The 26,278-nt window shown below is 43.3% G+C and overlaps 1 protein-coding gene across 1 annotated transcript in view; it reads left to right on the top strand.

Annotated features, from left to right (window-relative positions):
- The window catches only part of AAGAB (alpha and gamma adaptin binding protein), an 89,294-nt gene that overhangs the window by 53,064 nt on the left and 9,952 nt on the right, over nucleotides 1-26,278 (top strand). The window contains exon 6 of the mRNA XM_058294383.2: nucleotides 13,344-13,426. Coding sequence (XP_058150366.1) covers nucleotides 13,344-13,426 — 83 coding nt within the window. The remainder of the gene's footprint in view (nucleotides 1-13,343; nucleotides 13,427-26,278) is intronic.

Here is a 26,278-nt window from a genome sequence, read left to right as displayed (position 1 = left end):
GATAATCTATCCATTATTGAAAGTGGTGTTCTGAAGTCTCCTAGAGTTACGGTAGAACTGTCTGTTTTTCCTTCAAATCTATCAATATTAGTTTCATGTCGTTTGGGACTGTTGCTGTTAGGAGCACATATATTTATAATTGTTTTGTATTGTTGAGGTGATACCTTTATCAGTACATACTGACCTTTGTCTCTCATAACAGTCTAATTTTATCTAATATCAGTATAGATAACCCCAGCTCTCTTTTGATTACTATTTGCATGGTATATGTTCCCCATCCTTTCACTTTCAACCTAAGATAAAGCTCTTGGAGACAGTATGTAGTTGGGTCATGCTTTTTATATACATACATACATATATATATGTATATATATATATATATCTGTTCTGCCAATCTCTTCTGTTGACTGGAGGGTTTAATCCATTTGTGTTCTTATAGATAATGCAGGACTTTCTTCTGCCATTTCCTATGTGGTCTTTGTAAATTGTCTAACTTTTTAGTCTCTCTGTTCTTCCATTAATACCTATTTTCAAATTTATTTGATTTTTTTTTTGTGGTGTACCATTTTTAGTTCCTTCACGTTTCCCTCTCCATATGTTTTTCATACAATTTTTTAGTCATTATCATGGAGCTAAAATGTAACATCCTAAATCTATAACAATACATCTGATATGTTACCAACTTAACTTCAATAGCATACACACTGTATCTATACCCCTTCACGCCACGCTACCTTTTTGTTGTTATTAAAAATTAGATCTAAACATCGTATGCCCTAAACCTTACTAAATATGTAAATATCTGTCATTACTAAATATACATTTGCATTTTAGAACCTGTAAGAAATTAAAACTGGTGTTACATTAACAAAAATACAGTGTGATAGTTTTTGCATTTATAATTACCCATATGGTTACCTTTACTGGAGATCTTTAATTTTTTTATGCCTCTTAGATCCACTTTCAGTTTGAAAAACTCCCTTTAACCATTGCTTGTAGGGCAGATCCTGTAACAAACTCCCTCAGCTTTGTTTATCTGGGACTATCTTAATCTTTCACTCATTTTTGAAAGATGCTTTTGCCAAATATAAATTCTTTGTTGGCGTTTGTTTTCTTTCAGCACTTTAATTCATCCCACTGCCTTCTTTGCCTCTGTGGTTTCTGATGAGCAATTGGCACTTAATCTTATTGGAACTCCCTCATACATAACATGTTACTTTTCTCTCACAGCTTCCAGCTCTCTCTCCTTGTGCTTGGCATGTGACTGTTTGACTACTACGTGTCTATACATAATTCTGTGTGAGTTTATGCTTTTTGGGATTCACTGGGCTTCTTAAATGTACATATTCATGTCTTTCACTAAATAAGGGAAATTTTTTTTGCCATTATTTCTTTGAATATTCTCTCTGCCCCTTTATCTCTTTCTGGGACTCCCATAATGCTTGATGATATCCTGCAGGTCTTGAGCCTCTGTTTACTTTTTTTTCATCCTTTTTTCTTTCTGCTTCTTAGCCTGAATCATTTCAGTTGTCTTTGCTTCAAGTTCACTGATTTTTTCCTTTTCTCGGCTTCAATTTGCTGTCGAATGTCTTCAGGGAATTCTCCATTTCAGGTATTGTGGTTATCAACTCTAATATTTTTTTGTTTTAAAACGTTCTCTCTTTATTGAAATTCTCATATTGTTCGTTCATTGTTTTCTTGATATACTTTAGGTTTTTTCCTGTGTTTTCTTTCATCTCCCTGAGTGTATTGAGTATCCTTTTTTAGTTTTTGGCTGGTGTATCCGTTGTTTCTTGCACTGCCTCAGTTGTCTGTAGGTTGCTTCTGCCTACAAGGCAACTTCTGAGAGGGGTATCTAGAAAAGGTTTTCCTGGTTCATTCTTTCAACTTGCCGCCTGAGAGGTTGGCATGGATACACGGCCACCCCAGTATGCACATGGGGGTGCCTCTGTTCCCTCCAGAACAGGGCCAAGGACCCATAATGGAAGCATAGGCTGGCTCCACATTCCACATCATGATAGAGAGGGGCCGGGGAAGGGGCCAGAAAGGGCACCACTAGCTTGTCTTAATATGTTGTTGTTGTTTTTTAAGATTTATTTATTTATTTTTCTTTATTTATCCTCTTCTCTCCCAGATAGTTCTCTAATCTGTCTGCTCATTGTTTGCTTGCCTTTTCCAGGAGGCACCAGGAACTGAACCCAGGACCTCCCATGTGGTGGGCAGGTGCCTAACTGGTTGAGCCACATCCGCTCCCCTCCTACCCTGTTTTAAGTTGCCTTTTCATGATTTGGCAGTTGCCCAGTCACTGCAACCTTTTTAACTGTTTTTTGGAGTTGTGAGAAAGAAGGCTCTGTCATTTTTTGGTAGTTCTAAGATTCAGGGGAAGGAGAGAGGTAACTGCACCTTGGAGCATCTTCCATTGCCATTTTAGTCAACCGGAAGCCCTTGCTTATTTCTTTTTAATAAACCCCTCTAAAAAGACTTTCTTGAATGGTGTTGATATTAATTCTATCCCATTGTTTCTGCACTTAATCTAAAGTACAGTAAAGGGTCCTGGATAGTTAATGTAATAAATACTTATGTATTATTTGAGAGAGATAGTTTACAGTTAATTTTAATTCTTATACTTGGCACCACAACAGATTTATTATTCTTTTTAGGTTGACTTATGACTCTTAATTGTACATAGTAGATGCTCATTTAAGGTGTTTTCATTATATAAATTCAGAGTAGAAGAGCATACAGGGTAATTTAGAGTATAACAGTTGTAGACAGATTATTATTACTCTAGTAGGAGATTATAAATCTTCTGGATATAGAGATATAATTTGCGTGTTACCTTAAAATAACTTAGTTTTATATCCTTAGCTCTACAACGTCTTGTTTCATAAGCTAAAGCATTCATTCTTAATGGAGGCATTATCTCTCCCAAGGGAGTTAAAATTGGTTGGGGATGGGGGCAAAAAAAGCTTACTCTTTATATCTATAGCACAGATATACATAAGATATATAAACATATGTATATTGTATCTGTGATATTAAAATTTTAAGAGGGAGGCATTATGATTAGGAAAAATATGTCTAAATGGCTCCTTAGGGAAGTCAGTAATGGAAAAAAAGATTGAGAAACGCAGAGGGTACTGTTGTATATACTAAATTCTTCCCTAGAGGAAATCCCCACGTGTCATTGTATTCATTGTAAAGGTCAAACTTCTAGGGAAATCAGAATTGCCACTCTGCATTAAAAGCATGATTTCAAATGGTCCAGGAAATGAAGTGGTTAGGATGGCCTTTACAGTTGGGTTATGCTTTCTAAATGTCTCTTTCCACAGCAATTTGCTTTCTGTATAACCTTACCCATACAGTTTTGCCTTAAATTTCCTGAATCTAAAGTATGGCTAAAGGTCAAGGAAAGGAATCTATATAAAATCCCAGCTGCCTAGTTGAGTTACCCACAGGTCTCTATCAGAGCCTGTTTTGTAGGGTAGAAACCAACCATTCGGGCCTATTATAATTTGATAATGTCCCTCTATTATGATTGTGATTAGAAAATACTTTATCATTAGAAGATCTAAACTTGATGCTTGGTACTGGGCTTTGCATTGAGAGGTACATAGTAAATAGTAGTCCATTTTAAGGGCAAGGAAAAGAAGATGGTTAGAAACCTGACAAGTTTTTTTCCCCCCAGAGTTGTCAACTAATTGTTGCACATAGGGAAGTAGGATTATATGGTGTCCTTGTTTAAAATAGCAGTTTAATGTTACCCCAAGGCCACCATTTGGGAACCTTTTGCCACCTGAGCACTAAGGAGTACTGTGGAGGATTTAGTCTACACCCATGGCTCTTGGATGACTTTTTAACCAAATATCACTGCAGAGTGAGGAAAAGGAAGGAACTCTCTGTAATCTTTTACTGTTTCTAATCAGTGAAGAAGGAATTAGACTAAACAAATATTACAAAGTTGTGGCTTTGATCCCCCAGCGGTAGGCTATAATTATAGAGACTGGATCCAAAAGCCTTGGGTTTGCTTTCACTTTATCTTTTATCGTTAATAGACATAGATGCGTGAGAATTGAGTGGGGTTTTAATAATAGAAATAATTCTTGTCAGTTTTATGTGTTTTACCATTATGAATGTAAAGAATTGATCATCTATTAATATATAACTCCCTAAATTTACTTGGTAACAAAACATTATGGCAGAAATCTCAGATTCCAGTTCAGGGAATCATTTGTAACTGATATGCAGAGCAATAGTAAGAAATAAGTACCAAAATCAGGAGGCCTACCTGTGATACCAGGGTTATACTCCTGAGAAAGTAGATGCTGTTGCCTTTAATATAAATTTTTTTCAGTAAAAAATGATGGTTAAATAAAAGTTTAAGTCTAACTTGTCATAAAAAATATTCTCATAAAAATTCATAAATATAATGTAAGAATGTTAATTTATTTAAAAATAGCATCAAATTGGTGAAAGGAAGAGTGGTTAATGAAGAGAGTATCAGGCTAGGGTTCTAGTTAGGTGTGTCTCTGTCTGTATGATCTTGGGAAAATAGCTCTCATCTTTGGCTTGACTTTTCTGATCTGTGGGATAATGTAGAACTGATCCCTTCGGATATTAAATTCTATGAAACTAAGTTCTTTGAGTCAGGCTGAATTGCTCTCTGCCCCCTTTTTTAATTCCAGTGCTTACTATTGGGAACTGAAAAAACTATATGAATAATCCCTGACAGTTGTCTAAATGTGAATGTTGTGGTCAAAGATAAAATAACATTATATATGTTGGTTTCTGTGTGTTTGTGTATGTGTGTTTAGAAGGCATAGTTTGGTGGAGGCAATCGTGTTGTAAGAAACAACTAGAATATAGAGAAGAGGGAATTTTGAAGAATCAGAAAAGATGGGAAGAACAAATAATATGAGGAAAATGATGAGACTTTTAAAAATTTTAAATCACCCCTAAAATTATCCATAAGTAAATGAACGATAGGAAATATCTCTTCATATCAGTCATGCTAGAGGCACTGTTCTGATGCCACCTTGCAAAAAATTTTTTTGTACTTTTCTTTTGGAATTATTTTTAGACCCAGTTATGAACCACATAAAAGTGAGCCTTTTTCTTTGTGGTAAAGTCTTGTTTTATTGCACACATTCTTAACCACATTTGGTACTGAATGATTTTTCACTTGATACTAAACATTCCTTTGAGGTTTTTCCAAAGAGTGTGCTTCAGGCTCTGAAGATAGGACTTTACAATGGAAATGTTATTAGAATTAGTGTAAAGCTTTCCTTTACAACTTTGGGAAAGATGGTACCCATTTCAATGTTTAGTTCAGTTCATTAAGAATTTGTATGTGTGTGCACATAGGGAAAAAAAAATTTAGAGGACATATACCAAAATGTTAGTCGGCATCCTTGTTTAGTGATTTAATTTTCTTCTTTATACTTTTCTCTATTTTCCAGATGTTCAATAATGAACATGTAGTTTATAACCAGGAAAAAGGGAAAAATATAGTCTGATTATTTTCTAGTATTGTTCATTATATTTTCAACTATTAACAGAAACATTTTGAGGCAGGCTAGTAAGATAGGGAATTAATATATGGATCTGGAACCTGGCAAGAAGTCCACGTGGACATCAGCAACCGCCAAGATGGCTGCTGGAGGACCCCCACCCCCAGGATTCTGCTATCCCAAACAAAGACTTTTTCTGGATGCAAGGAAAAGCCCCGGATATTCCCAAGGGACTTTATCATTGGGCCCTCACAGGGAATTGATGGGTGGGGTAATCAGTCAAAACAGCAAATAGCTGGAACCCCTCCCCTGCTGTTAGCAAAGGAGTGGAATAATTAATAGTTTATAAAGCAGAATGCGAGGTCTGTGCGCCACTCTCACCCTGCTCTCTGGCCTCTGGACCCATTCCTGCCCTCTGTGCGCGCTCTTGCCATTTTTCCTTCGCCACGTGGCCACGCAAGTATATCTGAGGATTTATAACGTATAATGGGGAATTGTAGCCTGCAAATCAGGCCGCTTTATCACTTTTCCACCCCTTCCTCTCTATCTGGGACCCCTAATCTGTTATTTTCACCCATTTCTCGTCCTTCCCTACCCGAATAAATTACTGACCTAACTCACCCGGTATGCTCTTGAAATTCATTTCTGCAGCATAGCCAAGAACCTAGATAAAATCCAGCAACAATTTCTTAACTCTCGAGCAGAGATAGATATCCTACTGTCTGTCATAGGAAATGCAGAGGTTTTACTTTACTGAAGCCAAAGCTAGGGCAGAGCAAGGTACTGGGCTAAATCTATTTCTTTAAATAAATGCTGTTTTTAGTAACATACTTCTGATTTTTACACTTTCCAAGTAGTTGTTTAGTGAAAGAGAACAAATCAGTTCTTCTTTTTATGATTTCAAAAAAAATCTTTCAGTTCACCAGTCAGAAGTAAATAAAAGTTTAGGCTTATTTCCACAACACTAGTGAATCATAGCTAATGAAGTAGTTTCTTCAAAGAACTTTTATCCAAATAGTGTGGTGTGGTTTAAAAATATCATTCAAAAATAGGTACAGTTTATCTGTATAAACTGAAATATCTTAGTTGTGGTTATGGGAAGTTTGTTCATGTTTATCAAAAGGGAAAAGAGCATGCTGATAATAAAAGACAAACATTTTGGAGATAGGATGGGAATGTGAAGAAAACTAAAATATGGGGAAAATGTGAACATCTTTTTTATTTTTAAAGATTTATTTTTATTTATTTCTCTCCCCTTCCCCCCTGCCCAGGTTGTCTGTTCTCTGTGTCCATTTGCTGCGTGTTCTTTGTCTGCTTCTGTTGTTAGCAGCAGCATGGGAATCTGTATTTGTTTTTTGTTACGTCATCTTGCGTCAGCTCTCCGTGTGTGTGGCGCCATTCCTGGGCAGGCTGCACTTTCTTTCCCGCTGGGCGGCTCTCCTTACGGGGTGCACTTCTTGCGCGTGGGGCTTCGCTACACAGGGGGCACCCCTGCATGGTGCGGCACTCCTTGCGCGCATCAGCACTGCTCATGGGCCAGTTCCACACGGGTCAAGGAGGCCCGGGGTTTGAATCGCAGACCTCCCATATGGTAGGCGGACGCCCTATCCATTGGGCCAAGTCCACTTCCCAACTTGAACATCTTTAAGATAATGCCTGTTTTACTTAGTTTGCCACAGGCCTGCCAATGCAAAGTACTAGGAAAGGGTTGACATTTATGCTGCAAAATTTATTAAGACCGTTCTGAGGCTGTGAAATGTCCAAAAAGTTACCATCAGAGATGTTTTCTCACTAAAGTTAGCTGCTGGTGATCCTGGGGTCCTGCCATGAGGTGAAGCAAGATGGCGGCCGATTTCTGCCAAGGTCCTTGCCTTCCCCTCCAACGAGGAGACATAACAAGGAAAAATGAGAGACCCAATAAGCAGGGAGTGGATGTAGCTCAGGCGATTGCGCGCCTCCCTCCCACATAGGAGGTCGCAGGTTTGGTTCCTGGGCCTCCTAAAAAGAATACGAGCAGACACAGAGAGCACATAACAAACAGACACAGAGAGCAGACAGCAAGCGCAAACAACAGGGGCAAGGGTGGGGAAGAATAAATAAATAAATAAAATAAATCTTTTAAAAATACAAGGGGCCCCACACCCATAAGAATGGACTAGTTCAAGAATTTAATCTTATTATTTTGGGGATTCATCAAATTTAAACTGTCAATGCCCAAAAATTGATACTTTAAAGAAAATAAAAATTGAAATTTGAACATGAAAATTACATAATAGGTCATTTAAGGCATTTTGGGAATCATAGAAATTCTTGGTATTTGAGTAGTATATATAAATTTGATGTAAAAACTTCTCTGATTTCCGTAGCTTAGCTAATGCTTGCAGGATGTGTCTGACAGTCATTATCAGGCTCTCAGCTAATACTCCAGCATGCCCCTGTATACTTAGCACTATGCTGGTAGCTGTGGAGTATAGAACCATTAGCTACTGTTCCTGACTTCAAGGAGCTTATTATAACATAGTTGAGCATGGCAAATATACCCAAGACAAGTATTTATACTAGCATGTTCTCTAAATGGTTAATTGAACAGGAAGGACAGCAAAGGAAAATGGCACTGAGGGAGAGGTGATTATGAGCTAAAATCATCTAGAGTAGTTTTCCCAGAGTAGGGGGAGGATATTCCTGATCATGACAGAAGGTAAAGACTGAAACTTTTAAATATTTGTATTCTCTTTTCTTCATTGAAAATCTTTTTAAGAAATTACTTAAAACATGAGAAGTTTAGCTAAAATTTTTCTTTCCTAATTAGTAGCTCTGTGTCAGTGGTTCTCATCTTGCATGAATTTGCCTCACAGGGACATTTGGCAGTGCTATAGGCATTGGGGGGGGGGGGGGCGGGGGTTGATGCCTATAATACAAAGGACAGCTGCCCACAACAAAGAATCATCCAATCCCAAATGTCAGTGCAAAGATTGAGAAACCCTGTCTTAAAAGGTACTTGAGGGACAGCGAAGGGGCATTGGTGCCTAGCCACCTGTTCACCACTAGCTTTCTGTTACCTTTGCCTTTGGGAGTTAACAGGCTGGACTCAGATCAGTTAATGAGTAGCATCGAAGTAGTATGTGATTATTCAGTTTGAGCTGTTTAGCTTAATTCAGTTAGAATCATAGTCTAAAACTGGGACATAATGGATTACTGACAAAAGAGAACTAAACATTTTTTGTATTTGACACAAGTTTGTGTTATATCCAGTATTTCTACAACAAGCATTAACTCTTTATGTGTTACCAAGACCTCTTGGCTTAATGGAAAGGTATGGAATTTAGAGAAAGAGTGACCAGGATTTGAAGTTCTAGTTCCAACTGTGCCTTTGGACAAGTTAACCTCTCTGAGTTTTAGCTTACCCTGGAAAGAGGACAATAAAGGACCTACCCCATAAAGTTGTGAGAATTAAAGTATTGTATATTCAGTACTTAAAACATTACTTTGCAAATATTTAACACTCAGTAAATGTTGGAGGTATTATTTTTGTTAACCATACAACAATCCTGCAAGATTAGTATGGTAAGAATTTAATATGAAGATACGAAGGGAACATAACTTGCATAACACCACACAGTAAATAGTTGAATTAGGATTCCAGCACAGGACTTTATCTCCAAATCCATATGCTTATCATATTTCCTTGATAAAATAGTAGAGAAGGAGTGGGAGAAGAGCAGAAAAATTAGAAGGAAAAGATATATATTTTAAAACTACTCTTCTCCTTTACCCATACTAAAATTTCCCTTTTTTGCCTAGGTTTTTAATTCTCTTAATGTCTCATTGTTATATTAGTCAAAATTACTACTTGAAGTGCATTTTATATTTCTAAAGTAAAGATGCCCTTTAGGGGCGGCGGACTTGGCCCAGTGGTTAGGGCGTCCGTCTACTACATGGGAGGTCCGTGGTTCAAACCCCGGGTCTCCTTGACCCATATGGAGCTGGTCCATGCACAGTGCTGATGTGCGCAAGGAGTGCCCTGTCACTCAGGGGTGTCCCCCGGGTAGGGGAGCCCCACGTGCAAGGAGTGCGCCCCGTAAGGAGAGCTGCCCAGCACGAAAGAAAGTGCAGCCTGCCCAAGAATGGCGCGGCACACACGGAGAGCTGACACAAGATGATGCAACGAAAAGAAACACAGATTCCCGTGCCGCTGACAACAAAGAAGACACAGCAAATAGACACAGGGAACAGACAACCGTGGGTGGGGGGAGGGGAGAGAAAGAAATAAATAAATCTTAAAAAAAAAAAAAAGATGGCCTTTAGATTTGTAAAGACATATCTGTACAATTATACAATTTCATGTATTTCAAGTTTTCTTTAAACTTCTTATTTGAAAGGAGGTGGAGGGCTCCTCCACAAGGCTCAAGAATTTTACATTTTAAATCTTTATTCTAGAGGCTATAGTTTTGTTTCTTCCACTTCCTAGAACTCTATGCTAGTGACCAACATCACTGTATTTTTCCATTATACTATGATTTTTATCTGTTATTCCACTGGCACCAACATATGTCTACTGAAACTAAAGTAGATGTGTTTAGGACCAGAGTTTAAATATCCTTATTATGCCTTCCAGAATAATTTATTCTTGCATCACTTAACAGCAGATTTTTGCAGTTCTGAAGTTCCAAAAGAATCAGTTGAGTAGATGGATTCATTTATTCCTTCCTAGGCTAGTATTTTGTAACATCAGTAAAACTTTCCTTTTTTTAAAAAAGATTTATTATTTATTTATTTCTCTCCCCTTATCACCTCCCCCTGTTATCTGCTCCTTGTATCCATTCGCTGTGTGTTCTTCTGTGTCCGCTTGCATTTTCGGTGGTACCGGGAATCTGAGTCTCTCTTTGTTGCGTCATCTTGCTACATCAGCTCTCCATGTGTGCGGCGCCACTCCTGGGCAGGCTGAGCTTTTTTCGTGCGGGGCGACTCTCCTTGCAGGGCACACTCCTTGCGTGTGGGGCTCCCCTATGCGGGGGACACCCCTACGTTGCATGGCACTCCTTGCGCGCGGCAGCGCTGCACATGGGCCAACTCACCACATGGGCCAAGAGTCCCTGGGTTTGAACCCTGGACCTCCTATGTGGTAGGCAGACGCTCTATCAGTTGAGCCATATCTACTTCCCTAGACCCAATTTCAACAACTACCTGCTAAAGGAATAAATCCTTCTTAATAGGGATGACATTTCCATGTCCTGCCTCAATGCTGGGGAGAAAAATCTAGCAAATAGTAATTCTGTGCTATGAGAAGAAGAATTTTACAGTGGGCATGCGTGGGCAGCATTTTGATAATCACTGAACCAGGCAAAATTGAGAATTTCTTTAAAGCCATAGGTGTATAAAATTTCATCCACGGTTTTTGAGCAACATTAAAGTGCAGGCAATCTGCTTTGAATACACCAAAATGAATTATTTTTCTAATTGTGTAAATGTGTAAGTTTCTAACTTCCTGCAAATATAAGCAGTGGGACATAATGAGCTCTTGTTAGTTGACTAAATTTTCCATTGTTTATAAGAGCAAAGGTCCTTCCAGCTTATTATAATTAGCTGGAAACCTGATTGTAAACTCAATCATCTGTGAACCTTAAAAGGCTTCTGAAATTTAAGGTTCTTATTTTTTTCTCAATTAATTTTTAAAAAGTTAAAACCAAGCCTAATTCCAGTTACTGTCAGGAGAGGCTAAGGAATGCCCCTTTATAAAATCTTGAGCTTCTAGGGCAACAACCATATATAGCAACCATCTCATTTTACAAATAAAAAAATTGAGACGTAGAGAGATTGATTTGTCCAAGATCATACAATGCCAGGCATGAAATCCAGGTTTTCTGACCACTAGCTCAGTTGTCTTCCCACCATTCTGACTTTTTCATAATTTTATACATTATTAGAATTGAGGCATTAAATTTTTGAAATTCTCTTTGAATAGATAGTCCATGAATACGGAAAAATAAGCAAATGGTACAAAAGGTTTAAGTTATACAGTGACAAGTCTAGTTCCTACACCCAACTCCTGACCATCCCAGTTTTCCTCTTCGGAGGCATCCATTGAAAAGAATGTGATATTTTAAAAAGACTGCTTTAATCTAATAACATGCATAAACTGACATGTATGGCAATATTTGTAAATTGCAATCTGGCTTGCCAAGTTTAGGCAGTACCTAACAGGAGAAAAATAAACCATGGAGTTGGAATATGGAGAGGTTTATGAATTAGATTTGAAAATTACCCAAAATCCAAGTTATTTCCACTAATAGAAGTGAGGACTGTCTTACAGCATTACTCTATTGCTCAGATAATTTTGTGCAAATAGCCTAACGTACTTATAAAACTCTCATGTATCCTAAAGACATGTTAAAATCCCTATCCAAGTATTGTATAACTGCATACAACTGCTTTCAAATCAACAGCAAATTGGCCAAAAAGAAATGAGTTATGCTGATGTTTAAACCAACATCCTCGGCTTCTGTGAAACTGTCTCTCAGTTTAGGACACAGCATGGATATGCTTTTCTCAGGACTGTGAGCCTCTGTGTCCTACCTTGAAGTGTCAGTGGCCTGTCCTTGGAATGGGCACACCCGGGCATTTGACCCCTCAGAGTGTGCAAGTTAGATTAGGAGGTGAAAGGGGGTTCCTGGATTTCATGTGTGCCTTTGACCATGCCATCAATGTTGAAGTTGAGGTGTGAAAGGAGCTATAGGGCAGCTGCAGGCTCTTAGTGCTGCTTTGGGGGCCCTAAAAGCCCAGGTCGTGGGCTGATAGTGGTGTACAGGAGGTAGGGAGGTGCCTGTTTAGGTGACGAGAAGTCCGGCACAAAAAAGCTGCAGGCTAATGCCCAGTGTTCCCCAGCTGGGGCTTCATTCAATTTAAAAGACACATCTCCCCAAGTGAAAGGAAAGAACGGGAAACTGCTGACATTTCTCTTTCCTTGATTACCTCCATGTGATTGTGCATCTGACAACAGGTTTTACCTGTGGGTGGGAAGAATGTAGGAAGTCTGTAAGTGGTTTAAAGAAAGAGAGGGTGAGAATGGGTTCAGGAAAGGGGTGAAGAGAGGAAAGGCAAGCTGGGAGGAAGATGTCTTTTTGAGAGAGAAGTTCCTTGACTTCTGTGCTCTAGACTTTTGGACTGTGGGCTTTTGTGTTCCACTCAGTCTGTGTTTTTCAAACTTCCCTGATCCCAAGACTCCTGGAGGACTTGTTAAATTCAGATTCTTAAATTCAGCGAGTTTGATGTAGGCTCCTTGAATACTGGTGTGGTTTTAATAAATGCCCCAAGTGATCAGTAGAACAAGGATAGTGCTTACACTTGATCATTTCTAGAAATTCTACTCCAGAGTTGTCCTTTATTGTAAACACAGACATCTATAGTGTTGGGAGCCTTAACTGCAAATGGCCCATTTATATCAATTGATCAGTATATCAAACTGCTTTATTTCAAAAAGTATGTATGTTCCTTTTTACCTGTTGATTGATGCCTTAGTGTTCTAAAAATGTTTTTGATAGTTTAAAACATTGGAATATTTGTACGAAATGACTATTAAAACATCAGTGTTTTTGATCTTCATAAATAGAACTACTATTTAAGAGTCACTTTTTGTTTTGTTTAGCTGTTTAATGGCTCTGCTTATGCTAATATTCTGTGATTTTTTAAAAATTTTTCACAAGATAATTGGTTGTAATGGGACTTTTATACTTAGAGCTTTGATAACGAGGAAATATCCATTATTTCATCATCAGTCATTTTAACAATTTACAATGTAAATGAAAAACTTCAGCGATTGTCTTTTTTTCTTTTCAGATAGGAACCAAGGCTTTAGTCTTCTTAGCTCATTAGCTGGAGCAAACCATACCATTGGGTCAGCAGAGATGGGTCATTCAGAGGTAAAGCTTTTTCTTGGATCTTTTTTCTTCTCTTTGGCTTTAATTTCTCCTTGTCATTATTAATCTTTATACCATTTATATATTTTTTCTTTCCATTTAAGGGGCAGCAAAGAATATTAAAAGTAGTAGATAAAAGGAGAATCTAAAACAGCTCTGTTGTTCAATATCTGTTTATTGTTCCCTGGCAACGGTGAGAAAAGGCTAGTTCAGCCCTTGTTAAGACAGTAAACCCCTTTCAGGATGGCTTTTTAAGATATGCTGGGATTTTCTTGGGGTGTCATCTTGGCTCTAGAACTTTTAAATATAAAATAAGAGTGACATTTCTTTTTTACTGTTTCCTGTGAATAAGGCCCTGTGCTCAAATCTGAGGCAAGGTCCCTGCCCTCAGTGAGCTTACAGTCTATTTCAGCCCTCTGTCCTCTAGGACTTCTAGTTCCAGTTCACCTTGGACAGCATTCCGGAACCAAAAGGAAATTATGCTGTGTCACATTGTCTTTCCAGGGATCTTTTCATCAGCCTATGAGCTGTTTCTGTTATGATTGTATACATTTTCACATTTTGAATACAAAATATATCTTAAACAAAAAAAAACAAAAACCCATGTGTTGATAGTCTTCAAAAAAATCATAACTTTGGTTTTTCCTTGAGGGAAACTGACTCCCGGGTTAGTAAATTTTTTTGCCCTTTTTTTTTTTTTTTACATTTTTCATTAGAGAGATTGTTTGTTTACAGAGAAATCATGCAGAAAATAAGAGTTCCCATATAATACCCCCCACAAACACACAGAGTCTTCCCTGTTATTAACATTTCGTGTTAGTATGATAGCTTTGAGAAACTTGATTAAAAAAATTTTATAATTATACCATTAACTATGGTCCATAGTTTACATTATGGTTCACTGCACTGTACAGACCTATGGGTTTTCTTTGAAAAATTTTATTCTAGTAGCATACATTCAATCTAAAGTTTCCTCTTTTACCCACATTAAAATATATAATTCAGTGTGTTAATTACATTCACAATGTTGTAATGCCATCCCCCACCATCCATTACCAAAATTTTCCATCATCCCCCAAAAAAATTCTATACCAATTAATTGTTAACTCCCCATTCCCTACCTTTCTTCTCTGCCCCGATAACCCGTATTCTAGTTTCTGAATCTGAATTTGCTTAGACTTACTATTAGTGAAATCATACAATATTTGTCCTTTTGTGCCTGACATATTTCACGCAACATGATGTCTTCCAGGTTCATCCAGGTTGTCGCCTGTACCAGGACTTTATTCCTTTTTATGGCTGAATAATATTCCATTATATGTATATACCACATTTTATTTATCCATTCATCTTTTGATGGACACTTGCATTACTTTCGGCTCTTGGCAAATGTGAATAATGCTGCTGTGAACATCAGTGTGTAAATATCTGTTTGAGTGCCTGCTTTCAGTTCTTTTGGGTATATACCTAGAAGTGGAATTGCTGGATCGTATAGTAATTCTACACTTAACTTACTGAGTAACTGCCAAACTGTCTTCTACAATGGCTGCACCATTTTACATTCCCGCCAGTAATAAACAATTGTTCCTGTTTCTCCACATCCTCTCCAACACTTAGAATTTCCTGGTTTTGTTTGTTTTTTTAATAAAATCTATTCTAGTGTGTGTGAAATGGTGTCTCATTGTGGTTTTGATTTGCATTTCCCTAATGGCCAGTGATGTTGAGCATCTTTTCATGTGCTTTTGGCTATTCATATATCTCCTTTTGAGAGATGTCTATTCAAGTCTTTTACCCATCTTTAAAATTGGGTTGTTTTTCTTTTTGTTGTAAAGTTGAAGGATTTCTCTGTATATTCTGGATATTAAACCCTTACTGGATATGTGCTTTCCAAATATTTTCTCCCATTGTATAGGTTGTCATTTTACTTTCATGATAAAGCCCTTTGAGGTACACATGTTTTTAATTTGATAAGGTCCCATTTATCTATTTTTTCTTTTGTTGCTTATGCTTTCATTGTAAAGTATAAGAAACTATTGCCTAACACAAGGTCCTGAAGATGCTTCCCTATACTTTCTTCTAGGCATTTTATAGTTCTGGCTCTTGTATTTAGGTCTTTGATCCATTTTGAGCTGGTTTTTGTATGTGGTATGAGGTAGGGGTCTGCGGGCAGTGGCGGGCCTCCGGGAGGGTCGGCGCGGTTGGCCGGGTGGGCTCTCCGGACGGGGGCTGCCTCGCGGTCGAAGAAGAGGAGGGGGTTCGGCACGAAGCCGTTGGGCCCTCGCTCTCTCCGCTCAGGCACGGGGGACGCGCGGTGCAAGCAAGAACACCACGGAGACAAGGTCTAGGCACAAGTCTACTTTATTGTTGAAGGGGACATGGTTTTATAGGGTCTAGGGATACGTAAAGGGACTTGATTGGTGCCGGCGGGTGCTGTTGCTTGCGTAGGCGGTTACTGGACAGTAAGCTGGCTAAGAGGTTAGGAGCAAGGGGGGGGAAGGGGAAAGTGTGGGCTGTCTAGATAACGGCTAGGCGGAAGACGGAGAGGGGGAGAAGGAGGGGCAGCGCTGGCTGCCAATACTGGGCGGGGAGGAGACGGGGACAATTGCTCCCTTTTGTTTAAAAGTATGTGCTTTGGGGGAGGTGAACTGGTGGCAGCAGGGGCAGTATGGGACGGGGTACTGGGGTAAGACGAGGGGAGGAGGGAGACCACGAGGACCGGCTGGCGGCGAGAAGCAGAGGGCCCTCCCAGCTGCTCTCAGCTGCAGAGGACACAGCGTCTGGCCAACGCATGTGCCTGCTGCTGGGGTTGGCGCACGCCGGCGCCTGGCGCGCACCGAGCTCTGCCAGCAAAACGGGGTCGTGATGTTCCTGAACCCCTCGCCCGATTGGGGGAGAAGGAGGGAGATGAGTGAGGAAAGGGAGACAGGAGGTTACAGGCGTGCGGTTCGGTGTTTGCGGCGGGGGCGGGAGGAGCGCGGCGGATGGCTTGGTGGTGGCTCTTTAGTGGCGAGGCGTTGATAATGAACCTGCACAAAGGAGCTGAATACCGTGTTGGCTTGGTCTTTGGCGAGGTGGACTATTTTTTTGACGGCCCAGGGTCCTACAGTGAGGGCTAAGATGATGATGAGTGGGCCTAAAAATGGAAGGAGGTATGGGAGGAGGGTATGGAGAACACTGGAAAAATAGTTCGCATTTTCTCGCTCTTTGCGGCGCTTATCCAATCCCTCCTGGACCTTTCTCAGGTTGTCCTCGACCAAGCCGGTGGAGTTGGCGTATATGCAGCACTCCTCTCCAAGGGCGGCACAGAGACCCCCTTCCTTAAGGAGGAGGAGGTCGAGGCCGCGGCGGTTCTGGAGGACTACCTCAGAGAGAGGATTGAGAGAATTTTTTAGATGTTTTACAGCATTTTGAAGGTAGGTGATATCTTCGTCGACGGCCTGTCTGAGAGAGGAGAGGGCAGAGGACTGTGTGGCGAGGGCGGTGATCCCTGTGCCTGCCCCTGCAAGACCTAGAAGGGTAGCAACTGTTAGGACTGCGGTGACAGGCTCTCTCCTTTGTAAGTGGAGGGAGGTTTGTCTGCTCAGCACGCGGCGGAAAAATTCGTGGTCAGAATGGTAAACGACTCGAGGAGCGAGAAGGATGAGCAGGCAAGTCTCATGGGTAGCGTTGAGGGTGGCGACATTGAGGCAGGGGGTTAGCCCGGTGGAGGCGGGGGGATTGAGGACTTTATTGGGGCCAACGGCGAGGGGTGGGGATTCAGGCGTGGGCAGTAGTTTTCTGATGATGAGGAAGGCTTCCTCTTGCCAGCGCTGGAGGGTCCAATTGGAGCGTTGATGGGCCGAGTTGACAACGGCCGGGGAGATGAAGGGAAGCATGACGATGAGGGCAATGGGAAGAACGGAACTATCCGCGTGGCGGCGAATCATCTGTGGAGACAAAAGAGAGAGAGAAAACTACAAAGGAAACAGCGATGGGAAGGAGGCAAGTTAGGTAGGCAACTCGTTAGGAGGATCATTGGTGTCAGCGTTAGCGGAAGCCTCGGCGGTGTGGGGCTTGATGAGACGTCCTGGGACCCAGATGGGCTGCGGCTCTGATTCAGGGAAAACGCAGGCGAATCCCCGTCCTTGGGCTAAGAGAGGGGCAGGTCCATGCCATTGGGTGGTCTGCGGGTCACGCCAGAGGACAAGCGGTGCAGGGGTGGGCTGGAAGGTAGGCCCCCAGTGCATGTGGACCGGTGAAAAGCCTTGGGCATTGAAGGTCATCAGGTTGTGTCGGATCAGGGCCTCTGTGATGACGTCGCGAGGGGTGCGACGCGGCTGGTCGGCAGATGTCTTGAGAATGAGGGTCTTGAGAGACTGGTGAGCACGCTCTACTAGGCCTTGTCCCTGCGGATTGTAGGGAATGCCGAAGTGATGGGTGATGTCGTAGAGCTTGAGGAATTCGGCAAAGGAGGCGCTCCGGTAGGCAGGTCCTTTGTCTGTCTTGATGTCCCATGGAACGCCCATGAAAAGAATAGATTCTCTGAGCGCTTGGATGGCGTGCTTGGCTGTTTCTCCGGTGAGCGCGGTTGCATAGCAGAGATGAGAGAAGGTGTCGATGGCTACGTGGAGGTATTTCCATCGGCCAAACTGGGGGACGTGAGTGACGTCCAGTTGCCATCTGGAATTGGGGCGGAGCCCACGAGGGTTAACTCCCTGTGGTTGGAGCGGCCCCAAGGGCAGCAATGGAGCACACGTTCGGCATGACCGCACAAGGTGTTTGCAGGTATGGATTGGGAGGTCTGGAAAGAGTTTGTGGAGGCCAGCTGCTGAGAAGTGAAATCTGGCGTGCAGCAGCTTGGCCTGATTGATGAGGTCTCCGACTGCGACGGTGGTCTCGGCTGGAAGCAGGTGAACGGCCTGATCAGCAAGGTGGTTGCCGTGGGCCAGGGCCGGGAAGGCCGGAATGGCTGTGGATGTGAGCGATGAACCAAGGCTGTCGGCGGTTCTCTATGAGCTCTTGAAGGTCCAGGAGAGCGACGTTGATGCTTTCACTCGCTGAGTTGTCGGGCGGAAAAAACGCAGAAAAGGCGATGACTTGGCAGACTTGTAGGCAGTAGAGGCTGTCTGTAAAGATGTTCAGTGGACAGTGGGGATGGGTTTGGAGTGCTAAGATGACAGCACGCAGTTCGGCCACTTGCACAGAGGATTGATGGAGGCGCACATGTGAACGTGGCTGGTGCTCGCTGGGTGCGAAGACAACGGCGGCAAACTTAGTCTTGGAGGCGTCTGTGAAGATGATGGTGGTGTCTGGAAGAGGCCTGCTGGACGGAAAAGGGAAATGGCCGGGGGCGGCGATTTCTAGCAGGGGGAGGCCCTGCAGTAACCGATGCTGTGGAAAGTGGTTATCGAAGTCCCCTCGGTAGAGTTCCATGAGCGCCTGCATATCTGAAGACTCCCGCAGCAAGGTGGTAGTTTGTTGCACAGTCAGTGGCCACACGAGAGTGTCCGGCGGGTAGCCGTAGTGGTGGGTGGCCTGATCGACCAGGGCGGTAGCGAGCTGGACGAAGAGGGTGGTTTGCGGGCAGATCTTTCTGAGCTTGCTCTTTGCCATATGTACCCAGAGGAGGGGCCCATCCTGCCAGAGCAGGCCAGTGGGCGTGCCCCGTGTGGGGAGAACCAGTCCCAGCAATGTCTTATCAGGGTCGTAGCGCTGAAGTTGGCAGTGCTCGAGGGCCTGGTTGAGCTGTAGTAAAGCTCCCTTCGCCTCTTCGGTGAGGTGGATTCTTTTGTTGGGGACCGATGAGAGCAGACCACTGGAGCACAGGAGCCGGAACAGAGGCTGGAGCTGCTGGGTGGTGATAGGAAGCGCTGGGCGCAGCCAGTTGACTTGACCGCAAAGTTGCTGTAGCTCGTGGAGCGTGAGCACATCGGGGATCCTGATGCTGGGCGCTTGTGGTGCCACGGTGGAGGTGATGGAGAACCCCAAGAATTGATATGGTGGGTGGGTGGTCAGTTTTTATGGATTGACCTTGAGGTTCAAGTCTTCCAGGTGGCTCAGTAGGCGGTCGAGCACGGTGCGCAATCCCGATTCGGAGGGATGCGCGACAAGCAGATCGTCCATATAGTGGATGATGTTGGCGTATTGCGTGAGCGGCTGGACGGCTTCCCGAACGTATAACTGACAGATGGCGGGGCTGTTCTGCATGCCTTGAGGTAACACGCACCACTGATATCGTTGAGCTGGTTCCCGATGGTTGGTTTGAGGGACCGTAAAGGCGAACTTCGGCCGATCGGCCGGGTGGAGCGGTATAGAGAAGAAACAGTCTTTGATGTCCAGGACAGCGACGAACCAATGCCGAGGGATGGCTGTGGGATGGGGCGGGCCAGGCTGTGGCGACCCCATTGGTTTGATGTGCTTGTTGATCTCTCGCAAATCCTGTAGCAGGCGAGGCTTGCCACTTTTCTTTTGAATGAAGAATATTGGTGTATTGTAGGGGCTGGTGGAGGGCTCGATGTGCCCAGCTCGCAGCTGTTCGCTTACCAGTCCCTTGAGAATGTCCAACTTAGGGATTGAGAAAGGCCATTGTTCCACCCAGATGGGTTCCTCTGTATCCCACTGCAGAGGAACGGGTGCCGGAGGTTGAACGTGAACAATGGCCGAAGCTATTGGGGGGGCAGCTGTGGCGGCGATGCGGTGAGAACGGCCCCCGATTGATGCAGGATGTCACGGCCCCAAAGCACTTGTGATATTTCCTTCAGGACGAGGGGGCGGAAGGTTCCTTGGCGACCCTCTGCGTCTCTCCAGGCGATGTCTTGGGCGACCTGCTGGGAGGGTGCTTGACCGGTGGCTCCAACCACCAGGGGCCCATCGGTGAGGGGAAGGTGGCCGGCCTGTTCGAGCGGGATGCAGGAGATTTCTGCACCCGTATCCAGCAACCCGGTGAGCCAGCGGCCCGAAACTTGAATGGAGAGAAGAGGTTTGGTGGAGGGTGCAATGGGAACGGACCAGAGCACCTTCAGGGGCGGGGAGGCTGAGTCGCTGTGGCCTCTTTGTCGCGGGGCTGAGGCTTGCCCCCACGGCCGTTTAAAGGCTTGCGAGTGACGTTGGGGACGCGGCGGTCGCAGGCCCAATGGTACCCCTTTCCACATCGCGGGCACGGGGTAGAAGGCGGCCGAGGTGGATGGCTCGTCTCAGGCGGGCCTGGATGAGGTCGCGACTTGTTGGGGCACTCGCGGGCGTAGTGACCAACCTCGCCGCAGCGAAAACACTCGTTGGAGGCTGAGACAGCGGCAAGGATGGCTTGGGCCATGGCGGAGGCCTGGGCGTTGACGCCGGAGCAGGCTAGGACCCAATCGTGGAGGGGTTTGTCCCTCAGCAGTCTGATGATTGCCTTGCATGTTGGGTTCGCGCCTTCCTGCAGGAGGTCCTTGATGAAGGACGTTTGGGCCTGCATGCCGACTACCTTGCGCTCGGCAGCGGCCTGGACGTGCGCCATGAAATCGGTGAAGGGCTCCTCCGGCTTTTGAAAGAGCCGGGTAAGCGGCTCCCGGGCGGAGGCCACGCAATTACAGAAAGCCCGAAGGGCGCACTCCCTCAGTTGGAGAAAGAAGCCTTGTGGGAGGCCCGCGTATCTCAGGGGCGCGGCGTAACGCCCCAGTCCAAGGAACGCATTGGGAGGGTAGGGGGTGCCGTCGCGGGTGTTTTCGGCGATTTGCCTTTCATTTTCGGCGGCGAAGTGTGCGCACCAGTCAACGAACTGCCCCGGCGGGAGGGTGCCCCTAGCGAGAGAGATCCAATCGTATGGGAGGCAGCATGCAATGGACATGCGCTCGAGCAGGTCCTGCGCGTGGGGGCTGGCGAGCCTGTCTTCTCGGATGGCGGCATGGAGGGCCTGCATATCTTTGGGCGAGAATGGGACCCACACTTGGGGATTAGCCGCAGAGCGGTTGGGGTTTAGTGGGTAAAGATCAGCGAGCGGGGCGGTGGGAGGCTTCAGGAAGGACTCATCAGCGCGCGGGGAAGGATAGTCCCGGTGGGGGAGGGGCTGTGGCGGCGCATAAGATGGCGGCCGGTCACCCTCGTTATCTAGGTCATCGTCGGAAGATGGCGGACATGGCACTTCCGTTTCTGGGTTAGGCGGGTAGTGGTAAGATGGCACCCAGACAGGAAGGGGAGGGTATAGAGACGGAGGCTCCTTCTGTGAAGAAGCAGGAAGGGGCGGGGAGTTGGGCTTCTTCCCCTTTTTCGAAGAAGAAGGAGGAAGTGCGTCATCTCGGGCGGACTTCACGCCATTTTGAGCCGACTTCCCCTTCTTCCGCGAAGAAGAAGGCGGAAGTTCGCCATCTTGGTCAGAGTCAGAATCCACCGCACGTGGGGGGTTGAGCTCGAGCGCGGCCTCCAACTGGGCTGAGAGCGACTCTGTGTCACTGTCCGCATGGGAATCGTGTTCGGCACAGGCACCGCTTCCGTGGGAGTCGCAAGGGTAAGTCTCAGCCGCGAGAGTGGGCACGCCCTGCAAGCAGGCGCGAATGGCCACAAGGGCAGGTAGAAGACCGGGAGGAAACGTTTTCCCCTCATGTTCCATGGCGGAGGTGACCTGGTCAATTAGTTTAGCGTAAGTCTGGGGGCTCCAGAGTGGGCAGGTAGTGAGCCAGGGATTGAACGGGAGGAGCAAGTCCCAGTAGTGCTGGAGCTGTCTGACGGAGACTTTGACTTGGTTAGTCTCCAAGAGGACGGCCAGGGCCCGAACCTGCGGGACCTGCCGGGAGGAAAGCGAAGCACCCATGTCGGGTATTGGACGCCGAAGAGTCCCTACCTTGAGCAGAACGTGGGGGGGGGCGTCAGAAGCGGGTCCCCACGTTGGGCGCCAAATGCGGGCAGCGGCGGGCCTCCGGGAGGGTCGGCGCGGTTGGCCGGGCGGGCTCTCCAGACGGGGGCTGCCTCGCGGTAGAAGGAGAGGAGGGGGTTCAGCACGAAGCCGTTGGGCCCTCGCTCTCTCCGCTCAGGCACGGGGGACGCGCGGTGCAAGCAAGAACACCACGGAGACAAGGTCTAGGCACAAATCTACTTTATTGTTGAAGGGGACATGGTTTTATAGGGTCTAGGGATACGTAAAGGGACTTGATTGGTGCCGGCGGGTGCTGTTGCTTGCGTAGGCGGTTACTGGACAGTAAGCTGGCTAAGAGGTTAGGAGCAAGGGAGGGGAAGGGGAAAGTGTGGGCTGTCTAGATAACGGCTAGGCGGAAGACGGAGAGGGGGAGAAGGAGGGGCAGCGCCGGCTGCCAATACTGGGCGGGGAGGAGACGGGGACAGGGGTCCACCTTTATTCTTTGGCATATGGAAATACAGTTTTCCCAACACTGTTTATTAAAGAGATTGTTCTTTCCCAATGGAATGGTCTTTGCCCCCATGTCAAAACTCAGTTTGCCATAAATGTGAGGGTTGATTTCTGAACTCTGAGTTTGATTCCATTTGTCTGTATGCCTACCTTGTGCCAATATCATGCTGTTTTATTTACTGGAGCTTTGTACTAAGTTTTAAGAATGGGAAGTGTGAGTCCTCCAATTAGTCTTCTTTTTCAGGATGGCTTTGGCTCTTCAGTGGCTGTTACCCATCCATATAAATTTGATTATTGACTTTTCCATTTCTGCAAAGAAGGCTGTTGGAATTTTGATTGGGATTGCATTGATTCTGTAAATTGCTTTACGCAGAACTGACATCTTAGCAATATTTAGTCTTCTAATCCATGAACATGGAATGTCCTTCCATTTATTTAGGTCTTTGGTTTCTTTTAGCAGTGTTTCTGGTTTTCCTTGTCCAAGGCTTTTACATCTTGGTTAAATTTATTCTTAAATATCTGATTCTTTTAGTTGCTATTGTAAATGATTTTTTTTCTTGATTTCTACTTCAGATTTTTCATTACTAGTGTATAGCAACACTATTGCTTTTTGCATATTGATCTTGTATTCCTAGTTTTCTAAGTATTTTTTATGAAGATGTACTGCTGGGTTTTGTCAAGTGCCATTTCTGCATCAGTTGAAATAATTGTGTAATTTCTTTTTCCTTTGTTCTGTTGATGTAGTGTATTATGTTAATTGATTTTCTTGTGTTGAATGAATTTTGCATACCTGGGATAAATCCCATTTGATTATGTGTAATTCTTTTAATGTGTGTGGGATTGGGTTTGCCAGTATTTTCTTGAGGATGTTTACATCTATATTCATAAGACATATTGGTCTGTAATTTTCTTTTCTTGTATCTTTATTTGGCTTTGGTTTTAGGGCAATGGTCTCATGGAGTGAGTTCGGGAGTGTTAATTCCTTTTCAATTTTTTTGAAAAGGTTTGAGCAGTGCTAGTAGTTAATTCTTGAAGTGTTTGGTAAAAATTACCAGTGAATCCATCAGGTCCTGAGCTGTTCATTGTTGGGCGAGTTTTGATTACTGATTCAATCTCTTGTTACTGTTCTATTGTGATTTTTCTGTTTCTTCTTGAGTCAGTACAGGTCGTTTGTGTTTTTCTAGGAATTTGTCCATTTCATCTAGGTTATCTAATTTGTTGGTGTACAATTGTTAATAGCATCCTCTTATCCTTTCTTTTTATTTCTGAGGAAGCAGTAGTAATATCCCTCTTTTATGATTTCAGTAATTTGTGTCCTCTTTTTTTCTTTATCAGTCTAGCAAAAGGTTTGTTGGTTTTCTTGATCTTTTCAAGAACCAACTTTTGCTTTTGTTAATTTTTCTGTTTTTTATTCTCTATTTCATTTATATCTGCTCTAATCTTTGTTATTTCCTTCTTCTGCTTGCTTTGTATTTGTTTTGCTCTTTTACTAGAGCTTCCTGTTGTGAAGTTAGGTCTCCAATGTGAGACCTTTTTTTTTTTTAATGTAAGCATTTAGAGCTATAAATTACGTCCCATAAGTTTTGTTATGTTGTGTTTTCATTTGTATTCACCTCAAGCTGTTTCCTAATTTTCCTTGGGATTTTTTCTTTGACCCATTGATTGTTTAGGAATATATAGTTTCCACATATTTGTGAATTTTCCAGTTCTCCTATTTCTGATTTCTAGTTTCATTCCATTGTGGTCACAGAAGATACAGTATATGATTTCATAATTTTTATTTACTGACTTATTTTGTGATCTAATATACGGTCCATCCTGGAGAATATGTATTCCGTGCTGTTGGGTAAAGTGTTCTATCTATGTATGCTAAGTTTAGTTGGTTTATAGTATTGTTCAAGTCTTCTAGTTCCTTACTGATCTTCTGTCTAGATGTTCTATCCATTATTGGAAGTGGTGTATTGATGTCTTCTATTAATATTTATTTCTCCCTTCAAATCTGTCAATATTTGCTTCATATATTTTGGGGCTCTGTTGTTAGTTGCATGTATATTTGTATCATATCTTCTTATTGAATTTATCTCTTTATCAGTCGATATTGACCACCTTTGTCTCATTTAACAATTTTTGACTTAGTCTATTTTATCTAATATCAGTATAGCTTCCCCAGCTCTTTTTGATTACTGTTTTCATGGTACATTTTTTTTCCCCTATACTTTCACTCTCAACCTACTTGTGCTTTTGTATTTAGGGTGAGCATCTTATAGACAGCTTGTAAATGGGCTATGCTTTTTTATTCATTCTGCTAACCTCTGCCTTTTGACTGGAGTATTTAATCTATTTACATTTAAAGTAACTCCTGATAATGAAAGTCTTCAGCATTATGCTATTTGGTCTTACTAGTCATATCTTTTTTGATCCTCAATTCTTCTGTAATGCCTACTTTCAGAAAAAAATCATACTTATTTTTTTGTTCTTGTGCACTATTTTAAGTCCCTTCTCATTTCCCTATCTATATATTTTCGTAGATATTTACTTTATGGTTACCATGGAGTTAAAATTTAACATCTGAAATCTATAACAATCATATTTGATATGATACCACCCTAACTTCAATAGCATGTATATACACTGTCTATATCCCTCCATCCTTTCACTTTTTCATTTTACTTTGTACAAATTATATCTTTATAAAGTATATGCCCAAAACCATAGATTTATTATTACCTTTTATGCATTTGCGTTTTGGAGCCTGTAAGAAGTAAGAAGTGGAGTTACATACCAAACAATACAATAGTACTTTTATTTATTTATTTATTTATTTATTTTTTTTTAAAGATTTATTTATTTATTTAATTTCCCCCCCTCCCCTGGTTGTCTGTTCTTGGTGTCTATTTGCTGCGTCTTTGTTTCTTTGTCCGCTTCTGTTGTCGTCAGCGGCACGGGAAGTGTGGGCGGCGCCATTCCTGGGCAGGCTGCACTTTCTTTTCACGCTGGGCGGCTTTCCTCACGGGCGCACTCCTTGCGCGTGGGGCTCCCCCACGCGGGGGACACCCTTGCGTGGCACGGCACTCCTTGCGCGCATCAGCACTGCGCATGGCCAGCTCCACACGGGTCAAGGAGGCCGGGGTTTGAACCGCGGACCTCCCATATGGTAGACGGACGCCCTAACCGCTGGGCCAAAGTCCGTTTCCCAGTACTTTTATTTATAATTACCCATATGGTTACCTTTACTGGAGGCCTTTACTTTATGCTTCTTATTGTAGATCCTCTATCTAGTGTTCTTTCCTTTCAGTCTAAAGAAGTCCTTTTTAGCATTATTTGTTTGGCAGGGCTAGTGATGATCAACTCCCTCAGCTTTTGTTTATCTAGGAATCTCTAAGTTGCTCCCTTATTTTTAAAAGACACTATTGCCAGATAGAAAATTCTTAGCTGGCAATTCTTTTCTTTCAGCATTTAAAATAATTCATCCCCCCGCCTTCTTGCCTCATGGTTTCTGATGAGAAATGAGCATCTAATCTTATTGAGCTCTTATA

The sequence above is a fragment of the Dasypus novemcinctus genome, chromosome 3, assembly GCF_030445035.2.
Source record: "Dasypus novemcinctus isolate mDasNov1 chromosome 3, mDasNov1.1.hap2, whole genome shotgun sequence".
NCBI classification, from domain to species: domain Eukaryota; kingdom Metazoa; phylum Chordata; class Mammalia; order Cingulata; family Dasypodidae; genus Dasypus; species Dasypus novemcinctus.
This window is presented reverse-complemented; position numbering and strand designations above follow the sequence as displayed.